We start from the raw sequence: 17,286 nt of genomic DNA, 5'->3' as shown, positions 1-17,286 counted from the left end.
GCCTGACCTGGCCGCAGCACAAAGCACCGCTTGTGCCTTTTGTTTGGCGGGGCTGGTGCGAGGAGGGGGAAAAACAGGCTGGGGAGGGGATGGTGCAGCGTCGTGCTGCGCTCTGCTGGGCCCGCTCCCCCGCCACAGCGAGCGGAGGCCGAGCTGCACCGAGCTCCGCGCAGGGCTGCCGTGGGCAGGCTGGGCCCGCCGTGTCCCGCTCCGGCGTGGGGAGGGGGTGGGTGCTCTGGGCACCGACGTACGTGCGGATCCCGCTCAGCCTCTGCCTCCGGACGGCCCGGGGTGAGCCCTGAGCTGCCGCCTCGCTTGTTCGCTCCAGTGTCTCCAGCCAAGCGCTGAGGTTAAGCCGCAGTGTCGGCTCTTCGGGGGCTCCTCCGTGGGCTTGGGGCCGGTGGCAGGAGGGGTGGTTAGGAGAAACGGGCTGTTGCTTGCAGACAGGAATGCAAAGCCAAGGGGGTGATTTGTTTTAGACCAAGCATGCTGTGACCTGGAGTGCAGCGTTCGGGGCATCCTCCCCCGTGGGGGTCAGCAGAGGGGCTGCGGCTGCCCACTCCCCACCCCGGGCGTGGAGCAGGGCTGGCTCTGGCCAGGGCTGGCGTGGGAGCCGGACACGTGCGCCGTCCGGCTGTGTTTCTGCACCGTGGGCAGCAGATGGTGCCACCCGCCGCGGCCGTGTCGCCCACGCGGCACCGTGACCTGGGACGGGTCGTGCCCTGCCCTGGCCCTGCGGCACCAGGGCTGCAAGAGCCGTGCCCCACGCACCCGGGGCGGCTCGAGTCCTGCGTCCGGCCCTTTGAGAGCGGTCAGGGCTCATCCAGCCCTTCCCTCCAGTGTCCCTGACACCTTGCAGCCCGGGGAAGCTGTAGTGGCCAGAGCACATTCCTGGGGCAGCGAGGCAGGAGGTGCTGGTCCTGCTGACCCGTTCTGGGCACCCAGAGCATCCGACCCTGCTGCGTCAGGCATAGGTGCGGGTGCCTGGCTGGGTGGTGTGCGGCTGTGGTTTGCTGGCCCGTGTCATTCCTGGGACACGCAGGAGCCGCCCTGTCCTGGGGAGTCAGTCCCGGGTCTCCCTTCCCTGCGCCCAGCCCGGTCGGCTCCTCCCGCCACCGGCTCAGTGCGGAGTTGGGGGGGCTCAGCCCTGGGGGCAAGGAGCCGGGCTGGGTCTGGGCTCGGGCAGGTACTCTGGGCTGTGGGAGGGTAAAGCCACGTCTTCCCGGTCTGCACGGAGCCCCCGTGCTGCCCGGCGGGGCTGCGGGGTCCGGGGCAGGGCCGGCGGCCGGTTTCCGGAGCCCCGCGCGGGGGGAGCGCCCGGCCCCGCACCGCACCGGGGGCTGCGCTGCCGAGGGCCGGGGCCGTCGGGGGGAGCGGAGGTGGCCCGGTCGCCGGTCCCGCCAGCGAGGTCTGCGCCGGCGGGGGGAGCTGCGGAGCCGCCCGGCCCCCGGCCCGGCCCCGCCGCCCGCCCCCGGCCCGCCCCGGCCCGCCCCCGCCGCGGCGGCGGGCGCCACTCGGCCGCCGGTGGCCTCGGCGGCGGCAGCGGCAGGATGCGGGCGGGCCGCGGCGCGGCGGGCGGGGAGGCGGCGGCCGAGGAGGAGGCGGCGGCCGAGGCGGCCAAGCGCGGCGGGGGGGCGGCGGCGGCGGCGGGGCGGGCGCGGGGCCGCGGAGGGAAGGGGTCCCCGAACGGTGAGTGCCGGCGCGGGGAGCCGCCGCGGAGCCCCGGCCCGGAGCCGCCCCGCGAACCCAAGGTCTCCTTCTCCTGCGGCGGCGGCGGCGCGTCCCCCAGCGGGGCCAAGGCGGCGGAGGAGGGCGCGGGCGAGGATGCGGGCGAGGAGGCCCGCGGGAGCCAGGCCAGCTTCATGCAGCGGCAGTTCGGGGCGATGCTCCAGCCCGGCGTCAACAAGTTCTCGCTGCGGATGTTCGGCTCCCAGAAGGCGGTGGAGCGGGAGCAGGAGCGCGTCAAGTCGGCGGGGGCCTGGATCATCCACCCCTACAGCGACTTCAGGTGCGCACCCGGCCGGGCGGGGGGCGAGCGCTGCGCCTGGGACCCCGCGGGGCTCCGCGGCCCCCGTGACCGGCTGCGGCCCGTGGGGCCGGTGCGAGCGTCGGGCCGGGCCGGGGCATCCCGCGGGGCCGGTGCCTCCGGCCCTGGCGGCCTCGGGTGGGGCCGGGGGCGAGCGGAGCCCGGGGCCGGCCCCGCCGGCCGGGAAGGGGAGGCCGGGCCGGGCCGGGCCGGGCCGTGCCCTGGGAGAGGGCACCTTGAGCTGTGCCGGAGGTGGCGGCGCGGATGCTGCGCGCCTGGGTGCAGGGAGGGGCTGACGGCCGGGCATCCCCCCTCCCCAGCGGAACGGCCGTCGGTCCGGGGATGCCAAGAGCCCTCTGCTTTGACAGGTGGATGCCCGGGCAAGGGCATTCCCTCGTCCTTCCCTGGGTTTCAGGACGGCGCGGCCCAGCACGGACCCTCTAGATCCCCACCGGGCTTTGGCTCTATCCCCAAACCGCCCCGGGGGAAGGTGTCACCCTCCCCTCGCCGGGCCGGGGTCTGGGCTGGAGGGTGTGCTGCTCTCTCCTCTGTCAAGCAGAGCTTTGCGAAGGCTCCCCCTCCCCCAGGGAGGCCTCATCCTTTCCCTAAGATTCAGGGAGTTTGAGGAGGGATTCATCTCACTCCCAAGAGGACGAGAGTCCTCAAGATCCAGTCCATGTGGCTTCCAGCCGAGGAAAGGCAAACCGAGGGAGAGAGACTCTGCAGCTCCTTCTCCTTTCCATCCCCTGAGCCCTGGGGTAGCTCAGAAGTGGTGCATGCTTCCCAGGTTGTGCGCTGGCTACCAGGAGGGATGTACAGCTTGACCTCCTGGGGCAGGCGGCACGGCACCTGGCAGGGATGGGTGACCGAGACCTCGCTGGCGAGCCAGCCATCAGGGCCCCTGGTCCAGCGACCTCGAAGGTGCTGGGGGGAGCAAGGGGTTCAGCTCCAAGTTGTTCTGGTATGTGGTTTGGGGAGGCTCAAGGGAGGGTTTGCTGGGTGCCGGTGTGAGGGACGCCACTGGGCCAGACCCTGGAATCTGTTCACTGCTGCACTGATGCATCCCCACTAGCGCAGGGGTCCCTGGGGCGGGTGGAGTTGGCCGTGGGCTGTGGGGTCTGCCGTGGCCAGGCAGGCTCAGAGCACCTCAGGATCAGCACCTGCACCTCTTCCTCCCGCCCTCTTGCGCTGCTCCTGGGCTGATCTGGCATCTTCCAGAGGAGCAGGCGGAGGCCCTCAGCCACCTCTTCGGGCTGACCTCCCGTACAGGGGTCTTGTGCCCTTGCAGCAGACGTTCTCATTGGGAACCTGCTGAAGGTATCCATCAGAGCTCCCTCCTTGGCTCACGGGCTGAGCACCAGGTCTGCTGCAGAGCCAGGGCAAGGAGCGGCTGCACCGCGTGGCCGTTGTCAGTCCTATGGCAGAGGAAGCTCTGCCATCCCTGCTGTGACTGGGCAGGTGTGGCGGTGCCAGCCGGATCGCTGGCACCCGGGGACCGGAGAGCTGGGGGACTGTGCCCCTCTGTGCTGCTGGTGCTCCGTTTCACCCTCAGCAGCTGCGGGCTGCAGGGGAGGCTGGCAGTGGGGTGATGGCCTGCCCTGCTGTCCCCTGCCACAGCTGCTCAGGGCCAGAACCTGCCTTGCTCCTGCGGCCAACTCTGAGCTACGGGCCCAGTGGCAGAGCCCGCGGTGCTGCCAAGAGCAGGGTCTCCCTGCAGCGAGCCTGCGGCAGGAGCGAGGCCTCGGAGGCTTCCCCGGGGCGCAGCAGCGTTTCTCCCTGGGCTGGCGCTAGTGGCCGGCGGGCAGGCGCCAGCCCGCGCTGGGGTGACCTTGGAGAGTCACCCTGGCTGGCCTGCCCCGTGCTGGCTCCATCCCTCCCGGAATCACTATCAAGTCTTGAAACCCATTGGGGAAGAGCCACCGCCAGTGTTTTGATGCTGCAAGTGGCGTAGGAGAGTTCCCTGCCCAGCGGGGAGGAGCTGCAGGCAGAGCCACGGCATCCTCTGGGTCTACAAACATGCACATAAACGGGATTGGCTCAACGCAGGGCTGAAAGCCTGGTCGTGAGGAGCCCGCTCTCCTGTGCACGCCAAGGACATGTGTCCGTCTATTCCACATCGTCCTGCCTTAAAAAAATTATGCTTATCTAGTAATGATAATGGAGCATGAACCCAGCCGTGTTTGCCCTGCAAAACCCATTTTCCCATCTTAAGATAGAATCATTACCCATCTGCATATGTGACATCGTTTCATAATCAGAGTCATTTAGAGATCCTGTCTCCTCTTGGACACAGCGCTGCAATTATTCATGCAAAATTCAGGGGCAGCCTTGCTCCAGGAGTGAAAGTTGCTATTTACATAAATATTGAATTATTAGGAAGCAGCCTGGGTGGCTGGCTGAGATCGTGAGCTGCAAATGTGACAGAAGAGGCCTTGTAAATTGTGCGCTAAAGTAGACAGTGTTGAGCAGAGCCACCTCCTTTCAGGTGGGATGCTTAGTTTTCTTCTCTGTCTTTGGTCTTTATCGATGGGAGGAATAAACCTGGCTAGCATCGACTTTTCTGTCATTTCTGTTGGTGTTTCTGCAACTGGGGTATCGCTCTTGGAGCGGGATTGGGAGCCGGGGCGGGGGGGGGCACATGCAGCCCTTTCGCAGTGACCTGGGGCGCACAGCTGGTCTGGCTCCCATATTTACATCCCGTCGCACCTGGGAGCCAGGCAGGGGCATGCGCGGGGCCAGGGGCGCTGCAGGGCCTTGGGGGCAGAGACACATGTGGGGCCAGGGCTGAGGAGGAGGCCAATGGCATTCCTGGGGGAGTGGGTGCTTCCTGGGGGCACAGGAGCCCGGACACCGGGGAGCCGGTGCTCCAGCTCCACGGTCAGCCCCTTTCCCTTCTCACGCGGCGAGAGGCTTGCATAAGCCCGGGAGGAGGATTCAGCCCAGGCGCCTTGCTGGATGCAGCAGTAATGCTGCGAGCTGCGCGCAGCCGGTGAGTCAGTGGTGGTGGCGGTGCCTGCCTCCCCGTGACCACCACGGGGCCGCCTGATACGGCTACGCCGGCATCCCCTCCGGCCAGCCCAGCACTCACAGCCTTCCACGAGGCGAGGGGCTGGGGCTGAGCCGCAGCTTGTCGCTGCTGGTGAATTTCTGTTGCAAGAGCCGGTCCTGTACCTGAATTGGAGGCGAAGTCGCATCCAGAGCGCGTGTCCCTGATGCTGCTTGGCTGGAGCCTTCCTTTTCTGGGCTTAAAATGGTTTCTGGGGCTTTGCTGCTGCCTGGAAGGTGCCACTGAGTGTTGGTGCCACTGTTGGGGTTCCTGAGCAGAGGGACCGGGCTCGCCAGCTGCTGTTGCTCCCGGTGTGCATGCCAGCGCTCAAGCTGCTGCTGGTCCCAGTGTTACCGTTCCTTCTGGTGAGGGTGTTGGGGAGCTGCCCCCCACCTACAGTGCCAGTGTGCAGTGGTTGGACCTGGGGGTGTGGAAAGCCACCGCTCGGTCATCAGGGAAGAAAGGCTGTGAGTGACTCCCTGAGGGGATTGTGAAGGTTTGGGTCCTTGAGCAGTTTGCGAAGCCTTTAGCCCCCCTCCCCTCCCCAGGGACCCCGGGGTAAAAGGCTTTTCCAGGGGAGAGCAGCGCCAGTCGTTCATCACAACTGGCTGTACTGGGACGCAGGGGCACAGACAGCATGTTGGGTGCTGTACGTCAGCGCTCGCTCAGCTTGGGCAAACTTCTGCCGTTGGCTTCTTAACCCACTTCCAAAAGTGGCCTCGTTTTTAGAATATGACTGTTTAGCGCAAGTTTGCGAAGGGCCAATCCCGCACCGGTCCCGTGCTGTTCCCGCGCACCGGGCAGCCCAGCTGCTTGCAGCCAGAGCCCCGGGCCGGGCCGAGGGGCTCAGCCCCCGGGGCCACCTCCTGCAGAGCGGGGTTTCGGGGAGCTTTGTCCACCCGGGCAGGCTGGTGAGTGGGCAGCTCAGCGCCCGGTCAATGGGATCGCTGTAGAGGGTAGCGATGTGTTGCACTGAGCATGCTGAGGTGGCTCCGGAGCTCTGTGTGCCAGCGATGGAGCGGAGCGGGGATGTCCCTGGTGTCCTGCGGCTGTGTCCCCTTGGATGGCTTGCGGGGCTTCTCCTGGCCCCCTCCCAGGCAGTAGCAGTGGGGGGGGGCGGGGAGGAGGCTTTGCTGGTGCAGCCATTGGGATTGCCCGGTGCCTCTCCGGCCTCGGAGTCTCTGTCGGGGTTTTGGATGTGCTGGGGAGGTGGCAGCTCTGTGGAGGGATGTGCTCTGGGGTCTCGGGGGAAGGAGTGTGGTGGGGGCCCTGGGGCTTGTTGCAGGGTGGTGCGGGGGGTCAGCTCCGACTCAGCTCCTGGCCAGGACCTGCGGGGCAGTATCACTGTGCCAGGCTTTGGGCAGGTGATGGGTTAGGGACGCAGCAGCCCCTGCTCCTAGAGGCTTTTGGCGTCTTCTGTCACCATCACTGTCATTCAATTGGGTCAGGAGCAAGGGAGGGGGTGCCGAGGATCCTAATTAATTTGTTTTCAGATATTTTTAGTAGCCTGGATTGGATCTTTTTTTCTTTGCACACACTGCCCTCTGAGGAAGAAAGCGTTGGCATCACACCCAGGTCCCCGAAGAGATCGCACAGAGTCGGTCGTGTGTGTTGGGGGGGGGGCTCAGGGGCAGTTTATCTTTCTCAGCAGACTGAATTCTGCCCTGGCTCAGCCAGATTGCAAAGGGATTTGAGCCAGGGGAGAGTTTTGCCCAGCTGGCATGGTTATTTAATCTTTGTTCTTCACAGCTTTGCATGGCTAATGCCCCCCATGGGACTCGCTTTGTGCAGCAGGGTCAGTTTGCAGTGTGAGCTGCTGGGGGTTTGCAGGACAGATCCAGCCCGGTGCCGCCGCCGTGGGCTGCCCCAGCCCCAGTAGTGGCCCTGCTGATGCTGGTGTCTCTGGGGGGGTCGTGTCATGTGGCTGGAGCCCAGGGGGTCTTGCAGGGCCCACCACAGCCATGGCCTTGCTGCTCGAGGGGGGTCACAGGGCACTGGAGCTGCTCAGTGCCAGCAGCCAGAGCTCACCCATGGGGGTACGGGGGGAGCACAACCCACTGGCAGCTGGTGAGGGTACCCTGGAGACGGCCTTGGGTGTGAAGTCATCGTTGTGCAGCAGTGACATCACTCACGGTTGCCACGGCAACGTCTCACATGGGGAAGGTGTCATTGGAGAAAGGTCAGGAGCTGGGATGCTCCGCTCCTTCTGGCCCTGCGCTAATCTGCATGGGGGGGGGTGTGTATGCAGCCCACCTTCTGTTCCTGTGTGCGGGAGGTCGCCCCCCTCGTCCCCCCGTCTCAGGGCAGGCCCTGCACGTCAGCCTGCAGCTCCCGGGGGCTCCTGCCTGGGGCGGGGAGCATGGCAGGGTGGGCTGAGCAGAGAGGTGTGGGCAAGGGTCCTGCTTGTCTGTGCGCGTGGCGCTGAGAAGCATCGTCCCCTCCTGCCCCCCAGGCAAGCGCTGGGGTGTGGAGCAGGCAGGGAGCGAGGGTCTGTGGTCCCCCTGACGCTGTCCTGCCTGGATGGGGCTGCTGTGACCTTGCAGGCACTCGGAAAGGTCATCGGTGGCCCAGAAGATGGGGACAAGGAGAAAGGAGAGAAGGATGGGGGTGAGGCAGGGGAGGGAGGAGGTGGCAGAGGAGCCGTGCAGCCCAGGCAAAGGCGGTCGCCCACCCCCTCCGCTGTCTGACCGGGGCTGCGGGCGACGCCGGCTCCAGCTGCAGCTGTACGTGATCTGCTGCACTGGGAGCCGCGGTGGCTCCTTCCACCGCGGCCGCACAGCCGGGGTCCGATATGCAGCCCCCGCCCTGCGCACCCCCAAAACCAGGACCGCAGCCTGGTCCAGGGAGGTGCTGGGGTGGGGTGTCCCCCATCCTCGGGTCCCCGCTCTGGGTGTGGGGAGGTGTGGGGGCTGCTCCCGGGGCAGCCAGCGGTGGGCGAGGCCGGGCTCTCCTGTCCTGCCTCCATGCCTTACCTTGAGCGCTGCCTGCAGAGAGCACGATGGCCCCGCCGTGGCGGCTGCTTTGGGGATGAGGGTGGTCCCCAGCCCACGGGCTGCCCTGGCGTGGCTCAACAGGAGGGTCTCACCCACTGGAGTCTGCCTTGTCGTTCTCCCCTTGCTCCAGGACCTCTCTGGGTTTGGGTGCTCGGGGCAGACCCCCGGCCACACCAGCACAGCAGGAAGAGTCCCCTGCAGTGGGCAGCCCCCGGCCCCATCCTGCACCCTCTGCACTTGCACAGCCCTACCTCAACCAGGTGGGACAGTGCTGGCCTGCAGGATCAGGCCTGGGGGCAGTTTGGAGCGGGGGGAGCAGGATGTGGTCCCTGGGGAAAGGAGAGGGGTGCTTGTGGCTGAGGCGGCGTCAGAGTGACAGCACCCCAGTAGCGCGGGTCCCTTAGGGCACGGCATGGTGGCCGGGTCCCCTTGACACAGGGGGTGGCTGCGGGGCACTGGTGACACCCTCCTCCATCCTCTCGTTCCCCAGGTTTTACTGGGACTTCACGATGCTGCTTTTCATGGTGGGCAACCTGATCATCATTCCTGTGGGCATCACCTTCTTCAAGGAGGAGACGACGGCGCCCTGGATCGTGTTCAACGTGGTCTCTGACACCTTCTTCCTGATGGACCTGGTGCTGAACTTCCGGACAGGGATTGTCATTGAGGACAACACGGAAATCATCCTGGACCCCGAGAGGATCAAGAAAAAGTACCTCAAGACCTGGTTTGTGGTGGACTTTGTCTCCTCCATCCCTGTGGACTACGTCTTCCTCATTGTGGAGAAGGGCATAGACTCGGAGGTGTACAAGACGGCCCGCGCCCTCCGCATCGTCCGCTTCACCAAGATCCTCAGCCTCCTGCGGCTCCTCCGCCTCTCCCGGCTCATCCGCTACATCCACCAGTGGGAGGAGGTAGGGGTCCTGTGGGACACAGCCCGGCAGTGGGGCCCTCCTCCAGCAGTGGCGGGACCGGCCGGAGACAGCGCGAGCCGGGAGGGTCCCCTGCGAGGGTGGCGGGGCTCGGGGCTGCCCGCGGAGCTGCTGGCTTGGATGGGGTCTCTGGGGCTGTGTGTTGGGGTGGTGGGTGATTGTGATCCTCCCTGGAAGGGGGAGGCTCTGGGCATCCCCACCTTCCCCTCTGCTCTGTCCCCGGGGGGCATGAGAGTGCTCCTAGTCTGCTTCAGCACAAAGACAGTCCCTCTGGCTCCTGGGGCCACGCTGCGTGACACAGCCGAGCCGTGGCCTCTCTGTGTGCGTGCCCCGGTGCTGGGGTTTGCACAGCCGGTCCTGGTGCTGTGGTACAGCACTACCCACGGGTGACAGCACAACCAGCACAAGCAGGTGTGTCACCCCGTGCTCTGCTGGCAGCTCGACCATGTCCCCCTGCTCAGCTCCCCACGTGCCGGGGCAGGGGACACTCCTTGCCTCCGGTCCCCTCTGGCTCCCTGCTCTGCTGGGACCTCGGGGAGTGCTGGGGGGGCTGCAGGAGCCCCAGTGCCTTGGGGGCAGTGGGACCCCTGGGTCCGCAGGGCAGGAGGCAGGGTGCTGCCGGGGCTTGACGCACCCGGGGCTGTGTGGGCTGCGAGGTGACATGCCTTTGTGTCGGGATGCGGCGTGCTCGGCTTTGCCGCGTGGCTCCGGTGCGTGGGCTGGCGCCTCCCGGCAGCTCCGCTGGCTGTGCAGGTGCTCGCTGCGGCGTGGAGCCGGCTGCGCGCCCGCGGGCTGGAGGGGCGGCGAGCGCCTTTGCGCCCTCCTCCTCCTGCTCCGCTGCTGCCGTGTGTCCCCAGGCCTGGCGGGGGGCATGGCTGCCCCCACGCAGGCTCCAGCCGGCAGTGCTGCGGGGACGCACAGTGCAGCCTGGGCACGGTGTCATCGGCTCTGGCGGCTGCAGGGGTGGCACCGGGTCCTCCTTCCTGTGCCTCCGCCATGCAAAGACACATGGCCGCTCTGCGAGCTGGCGTGGGCGCTGGGGGGGGTTTGTGCCTGGCCCTTTCTGTCCGGGGTCTCACTCTGTCCTGGCCTGATCCTGCAATGGGAAATCCCTGAACAACCTGCGTGTGGCTCTTCCCGCAGCTCCGTGGGGGCTCAGCCTCCCCGCACGCACACGGCCGAGCTTGGCTGTGCCGGCTGGTGCCCGGCAGACCCCCGAGCCTCGCAGCACTGCCGGGGGCTGCCCCCGGTTCCTGGGGCAGAGGGGTGGGGAGAACGGGTGGGGAGAACGGCTGCAGCGCCAGTCAGCCTGCCTGCATCCCCCCTCCTGCATCCCACCCTGCCCTGTGCCCTTCTCCCACACCTGCCTCCGGGGCTGGGCTCTGCTGCGGGAGCATCCCGCACCTCCTGCAAACCCTGTCCCAAAGTGTGTCCATCCCCCACCGTCCCTCCCCTGCCAGGGCTCCGGCTTTGCATCCTTTTCACTTTCAGATGGGACTTAGCAGGGAGAGCCCCGGGGACGAGTTAAACCTGTGCGTGGCTGCGCAGATTATCCTGGTAATCGCATCTGCTTACAGGGGCTGGGAGGGAGCGCGGCCCTGATCTCCACCGGGGCCTCGTCTGCTCTCGGAGGTGCCATGGTCGGGGCTGGTGGATGCTGCGGGAGTGTTTCGGGGTGGGGAGGCTGCCTGTGCCTGATTCTGCCCCCCCCCAGTAGCCTCGGTGGTGGCTAGGAGAGGGTCAGCGAGGGGCCGCCCTGGGGGGTGGTGACCGCTGGACATATTGGGGAAGGGATGTGCCTGAGGTGGGCAGAGAGGGGGCTGGGGCTGCTCCTGCTTGCCCTCGCCCCACGCTGCCCCTTCCCCAGCCCTTCGTGCTCTGCCTTGTTCCCTCCTCATCACATCACACCGGCTCTGCCACGTCCTGCCCGCACCATGTGCCCTGCCTGGGCTGGCAGCCTCAGAGCCCGGGGCTGGGCGCAGGGGAAGAACGGGAGGCCGTGACCTTGCCCTTGTCCTGCCTTTGCCGTGCCCTTGCCGTGCAGCTGCTCCATGTGATGCTGTAGGGCTCCAGCCTTGGATCTGCCGTGGAGGGGACTGGGGATTTCACTGCTGGGCGTTCATTTCTTATTTTCTTTCTTTTTGTCCCCCACTGAATTCACCTTTTTTGGACCCTAAAAATGTTAAAGGAAAAGGAAAAAGTCCCGTGGTTCGGTTTGCAACCAGGCACACACCCCCTGGGCTTGCCTGTGTGGGTGCCATGGGGCGAGAGGCACTAAGGGCAGGCTGGGCCACGGACGTGACCCGGGGGGAAGCCCCGCTCTCACGGGCGCTGCGGGCTGCTGCTGGGAGTAAGGGGTGTGCTCGGCGCACCGAGCAGCTGCTCCTGGAGGCATGCCCTTTGCTCGTCCCTCCATGGCCGGGGCTCTGGTCCTGGGAGCACTGTGGTGGGTCCCCACGGTCACAGCTCCCTTCCACGCCCGCCCCAGGCCAGGGGCTCTCCCAGGGTGCTGCTGATGGGTCTCGGAAATTTATGTTCTTGTAGCCACTGGCCCTTGGGGGGGGTGGGGACGCAGCCCAGTCCCCACCAGGGTGGGATCTCCAGCAGAACAGACTGTGTGGGGCTGCCCAGGCCACTCTCCCCCGATCAGGGTCTCCCTTCAACCCCACCCTGACATGGGCACCCTGGATCCTCTCTACTGAAAGCCGTGCTGTGGCTGAGCCTGGTTCCCTGCACCCCCTGCCCCAGGGGCTGCCCTGCTCTCCCCCCAGTGCCCAGAGCATTTGGCTCTCCCGGATCATCTGCCAGCGCTGCCTTATCCTCATCAAAGCTCACAGCCATTAGCGCTTTCCGGGGCGGCAGCGTGGCGGCATCCTGCTGGCTATAAATAGGCAGGTGGAGTACAGCCGGGCTCGGGCCAGCCGTGAGTGCCTGCTTCGGCTGAGGCCGTGTGGGTGGGTGCCCTCAGTGGGGCCGGGCAGTGGGGGGGACAGTCCCTGCACTCACCCTCTGCTGTCCCACCCCGACACCTCCACCCACAGATCTTCCACATGACATACGACCTGGCCAGCGCGGTGATGAGGATCATCAACCTCATCGGCATGATGCTGCTGCTCTGCCACTGGGACGGCTGCCTCCAGTTCCTTGTGCCCATGCTGCAGGATTTCCCGCAGAACTGCTGGGTCTCCATCAACGGCATGGTGGTGAGTGCCGGCCCCGACCCCGCCGCGCTCCCTGCCCCGCTCCCCCCGGGCCCCGTCCATCCCTGTGGCGTCTGGCCTCTCTCCGCTGACCCCAAGAGATGCCATCCCCGTGCCGGCTGGTGCTGCGGTGCGCTGATGGGGTGAGTGCGGAGGGTGCGCCGGGCACCCCGAGCCTGCTGCAGACGGTCTGTCGCGGGACCTGGGGCAGGGGATTGATCCAGGCGGGAGGGAGATGCTGACACAGCACTCTGCCCCATCCCTTGCTGCCTTCTCCTGCTAATTAGCAACAAAGCTGTTATTAATAAATAATGGGGCACATTTCTAATTGCTTCCTCTCAGCCCTGCAGCCTTCTACAAATGGCTCTCCTCCCTCTGTCCGTCTCGTCCCGTCATGCCAATGTTTCCATCTCTGCTCCATTCACCCTGCCTGGCTTCCTCCCCTTCCTCTCCTCCCCATCTTATGCTTCTCCTTCCCTGGCTGCTTCGCTCCTGGGGGGGCTCCGGGGCTTTGCATTAGGCTGGGCTGGGGCATTCCTGCCCCAGGAGCCACCGGCCTGTCCCAGCCATGTCCCCAGGCTCCTGAGCGTGAGTCGTGCAAAAACTCGGTGGCTTCCACAAACTCAGAGCTTGTTCCCGCCACAGCATTTCACAGGGGCTCAGTATGCTTTTGTATATCAGCTTAAAAAAAAAAACCAAACAAAACCCACGAAATAAAATGACTGACTTCCTAACGCGAAGCCAGGCAGGCAGTGAGGTGCAGAAACCCGCCGGGAAGGCGAGAGCGCTGTGGGATCGCCGCAGCCCCAGCTGTGCCTGGCATTTGGGTTTGTTTGGCTCTCACCTGCAAGGTGAGACTGTCAAAAACAAACAAACTAAAAAAATCCTGCTGCTGAGTGCTGTTGCGCTCTGCCGGCAGAGGACCTGGATCACCCGCCAGGCCTGAGTCAGGGCGCTGTACCCACGAGTGCCTGTACACGCGTGTGCGCGCGTGCGAGCAGCTGTGCACCAGCCAGGGCTGAGCGCGGCCGCCGTCCCTGTCGCTGCAGAACGACTCCTGGAGCGAGCTGTACTCCTTTGCCCTCTTCAAGTCGATGAGCCACATGCTCTGCATCGGCTATGGGAAGCAGGCGCCTGAGAGCATGACGGACATCTGGCTGACGATGCTGAGCATGATCGTGGGGGCCACCTGCTACGCCATGTTCATCGGCCACGCCACCGCCCTCATCCAGTCGCTGGACTCCTCCCGGCGCCAGTACCAGGAGAAGGTAAGACTGGGTTGGACGGGGACCACGGTTCCTGTCCTGCACCCAGCCATCGCATCCCCTCCGGGAGCCGCAGCAGCATCTGCGTGTGCAGCCAGGCAGGGCGAGGGCTCCATAGCGATACCATCCGCGGGGCAGGGCTGGGCTGATGGAGTCTGACCTGCCAGCCCGGAGGGGCCCCGGACCCAGCCCATGGAGTGAGGATGTGGGTGGGTGGGGTCCCGGCCCCACAGCCCCAGCCCATGTGGGTGCTGACACCACCTCTCCCCACAGTACAAGCAGGTGGAGCAGTACATGTCCTTCCACAAGCTGCCTGCTGACTTCCGCCAGAAGATCCATGACTACTACGAGCACCGCTACCAGGGCAAGATGTTCGATGAGGACAGCATCCTGGGGGAGCTCAACGAGCCCCTGCGTGAGGTAAGGGCCTCGGGGGCTGGAGAGCCGGCTGTGGGATGCTGCGGTGAGGACAGGGACCACCCCACCCACAGTGAGGGCCCCCTGCTCCCCGCTGCGGCGGAGGCTGCGGGTCCCACTGGCTCCTGCAGCGCATGTGCACGGGGTCGCGCACCTCTCGCTCTGGCTTTGCAGCTCCAAGTGTGCGTGTGTCTGTGCACAGTGTCCGTGTGCTGACGCCTCTGTCTTTGGGAGCCTGCCCGGGGAGGGGGGGGGGGCCATGTCCCTGCCTCCTGGTCCCTCATCTCCTTCCCCTGCAGGAAATTGTGAACTTCAACTGCCGCAAGCTGGTGGCTTCGATGCCCCTGTTCGCCAACGCGGACCCCAACTTTGTCACGGCGATGCTCACCAAGCTGAAGTTTGAGGTGTTTCAGCCGGGCGACTACATTATCCGCGAGGGCACCATTGGCAAGAAGATGTACTTCATCCAGCACGGGGTGGTCAGCATCCTCACCAAGGGCAACAAGGAGATGAAACTCTCTGATGGCTCCTACTTCGGAGGTGAGCGTTGGTGGCGGGGGTGGTTGAGCCTGGGTCCCCTCCTGGGGGTCTGTGAGAAGCACCGGGATGCCCGCGCTGTCCCGGGGCACCCACCACTCAGCAGGTCTCGCCCCTTGCGCCTGGCCTGGCCCCGGTTCCAGTCCTTGCTGACAGCGTTTAGACTTTGGCACCATTGTATCCCTCATAGAAATCTGCCTGCTGACCCGCGGCCGGCGCACGGCCAGCGTCCGGGCCGACACCTACTGCCGCCTCTACTCGCTCTCGGTGGACAACTTCAATGAGGTGCTGGAGGAGTACCCCATGATGAGACGGGCATTCGAGACTGTGGCCATCGACCGCCTTGACCGCATCGGTAGGGCACAGGGGGCTCTGGGGGCAGCTGCGGGGGCATGTCCTGGCAGCTGGGGTGTGGGCGTCCAGCATAGCCCCAGCGCAGGGTCTCATGGTGCGCCCCATCCCGGCCCTCTCCCAACAGGGAAGAAGAACTCCATCCTGCTCCACAAAGTGCAACACGACCTCAACTCAGGTGTCTTCAACAACCAGGAGAACGAGATCATCCAGGAGATCGTCAAGTATGACCGGGAGATGGTGCAGCAGGCGGAGCTGCAGCAGCACACGGCCATGTACAGCCCCGTCCAGCCCCAGGTCACCTCCGCCATCGCCACCCTCCAGCAAGCCGTCGCCATGAGCTTCTGCCCGCAGATGGCCAGCCCGCTGGTGGGCTCCATGGCCCTGGGCTCGCCCCGCATGATGCGCCGCTTGCAGTACGCCCAGGCCGTGCCCAGCCCCTTCGCCGTCTCCCCCGTCTTGCTGCAGCAGAGCCCCCCGCAGCAGCCGCAGCCCCCCGTTCCCCACGCCAACCCCTCGCCCTCGCAGGACCAGGCGCAGCCCACGGCCCTGCCCACCTCCACCAGCGCCTTTGCCACGGCCGCGGCCAGCCCGCCGACCCAAAGCCCCCTGGCCAGCCGGACGTTCGCCTACGGAGGTGCCCCGGGGCAGCTGGGCTCCCAGCTCTCCCTCAGCCAGCAGCCGGTGCCCGGCTCGCCCCAGCGCCTGGCCGCCCACAAAAGCACACAGGCGCTGCACACCAGCAGCCTCAGCCAGGATTCGCGGCCCCTGTCGGCCTCGCAGCCCTCCCTGCCCCACGGGCTGGCGGCCGGCAGCACCCAGAGCCCCCCGGCCTCGGCCCGCGAGTCCTGCTCCTCCATCGGCGGGGGCCCAGCCGCCGCCTCGCCAGGCCCCGGCCCCCCGGCTGGGCTGCGGGGCCAGGCGCCCTCGCGGGGGGCGCCGGCCCACCCAGCGCCCGCGGGGTCGGTGCATGCGGGGCCGCCTGCCCTGCCGCAGGACTCGGCGGCGGCCCGCAAGGATTCGGCGGCCAGCACGCCCGACACGGACCCAGCCAAGGCCAGGCTGTCTTCCAACTTGTGACCTCCGCGCTGCGCCGGGCGCGGGGACGAGCGCGCCGGAGAGGGCTGCGGCCGCGAGTCCCGTCTCGCCCCGTGCCCACCCTGCGCCGCCCCGCCGAGGAGCGCTGGGTGAGGGCCACGGCCGCCCCACCGGCTGCCTCCCTCCGCCGCGGCGCCAGCATCGCTCCCTGGCTTCCTCCCACCGCACGCTGCAGAGCGGGGCAGCTGCCGGCAGTGGGCACGGGGCCTCTGCACCCCCCCCCCCCCACGGTGGGGGCACGGCGGGGGCCGGGCTGAGCCCCCCGGCTACGTCGCCTCCAACCAAAGTCTGGCCCCATCTCCCGCTCCCCACAGCGAAGCCCCGCTGCCCCATAGAAGCCACAGCCGCATCATCCCCCATGATCAACTCTGTATATGATATATATGACCTGAATACATACCTATATGTGTGCATCCGCAGGACACCTCCCTGGGGCTTTAGGCACGCTGGCCAGCCCCAGCACCTGTGCGTGTCCCTGCCTCCCCTCCCACAGACCCAAGGTGAGGGGTGACGGTCCAGGACTGGAGGTAAGTTGGGTGGGGAGGGGGTCTGAGGGACGGTCACCCTGAGGCTCGCAAGCACCCCACGCGCACACTGTCCCCCAACCCGCCCCTGGGGCCCGGGGGCAAACACAGGCTGAATTCCCCGTAGTCAGCGTTAGGACAGAGGCAGACGCTGCAGCCTGGGGACCCGAGCCCCGGGGCTGCCCCACAGGCAGACCCGGCTTTAAAGCCAGGGAAAGCACACACTGCGTGTACCAGCGTGCCTCTGTGTGCACACCTACGGACACGCGTGCAGGGGGGTGGGTGTGTGTGCAGGCGTGTGTGCACGTTTGCCTCTTCCTAGCGCTCTGGAGCCTTCCATGTTGAATGTATGCAGCCACCGCGAGCGAGGGGCCACGCGCCAGCCCAATGCCCTGTAGCTGTGCAGGGCCCCGCTCCAAGCGTCCACCTTCCCATCCAGCCCATCCTGTGCAATAAACGTCAGCAACGGACAGAGCTACGCACGAGTCTCTCTGCTTCTTCGCCACCGTCCTTCCCTGCCGTGGCTCCGGCTGCTCCTGCTGCCCTTGCCCAGCCTGGGAGCCCTGCCACCGGGCACAGCCCCAGGCGGGGCTGCAGGAGGCAGCTTTGGCCTTTGAAGAACTGCTTCCCTGCCAGAAAAAAATGACAAGGGGAAAAAAGCCTCCTCCCTCTACCTTTCCCCTTGCTAGACACAACGGGGCTGGAGCAGGGAAGGAGCTGGGAGGACACTGTGAACTGGAGCTCAGCCAAGAGGTGGGCCAAAGACAGAGCTCCAGCTGAAAGACCTCCAAACATCAGCTGCTGCAGGAGCTGGGACACAAACACACAGCCCCACGGGGTGCAGAAGGCCACAGTCTGGGAGACAGGAGGCTCCTGGCTGGAGCAAGTGAACACAGC

The 17,286-nt window shown here is 66.3% G+C and overlaps 1 protein-coding gene across 1 annotated transcript; it reads left to right on the top strand.

Annotated features, from left to right (window-relative positions):
- Positions 1 to 1,535: 1,535 nt before the first annotated feature.
- Positions 1,536 to 16,861, top strand: HCN2 (hyperpolarization activated cyclic nucleotide gated potassium and sodium channel 2). Its single transcript, XM_075077298.1, has 8 exons — positions 1,536 to 2,008; positions 8,556 to 8,979; positions 12,039 to 12,200; positions 13,247 to 13,465; positions 13,736 to 13,882; positions 14,179 to 14,419; positions 14,607 to 14,771; positions 14,895 to 16,861. Exons 1-8 carry the CDS (start codon positions 1,551 to 1,553, stop codon positions 15,845 to 15,847), a joined length of 2,769 nt encoding a protein of 922 aa, XP_074933399.1. The 5' UTR covers positions 1,536 to 1,550; the 3' UTR covers positions 15,848 to 16,861.
- Positions 16,862 to 17,286: the final 425 nt, after the last annotated feature.

Source organism: Phalacrocorax aristotelis, chromosome W (genome assembly GCF_949628215.1).
Source record: "Phalacrocorax aristotelis chromosome W, bGulAri2.1, whole genome shotgun sequence".
Lineage (NCBI taxonomy): Eukaryota > Metazoa > Chordata > Aves > Suliformes > Phalacrocoracidae > Phalacrocorax > Phalacrocorax aristotelis.
This window is presented reverse-complemented; position numbering and strand designations above follow the sequence as displayed.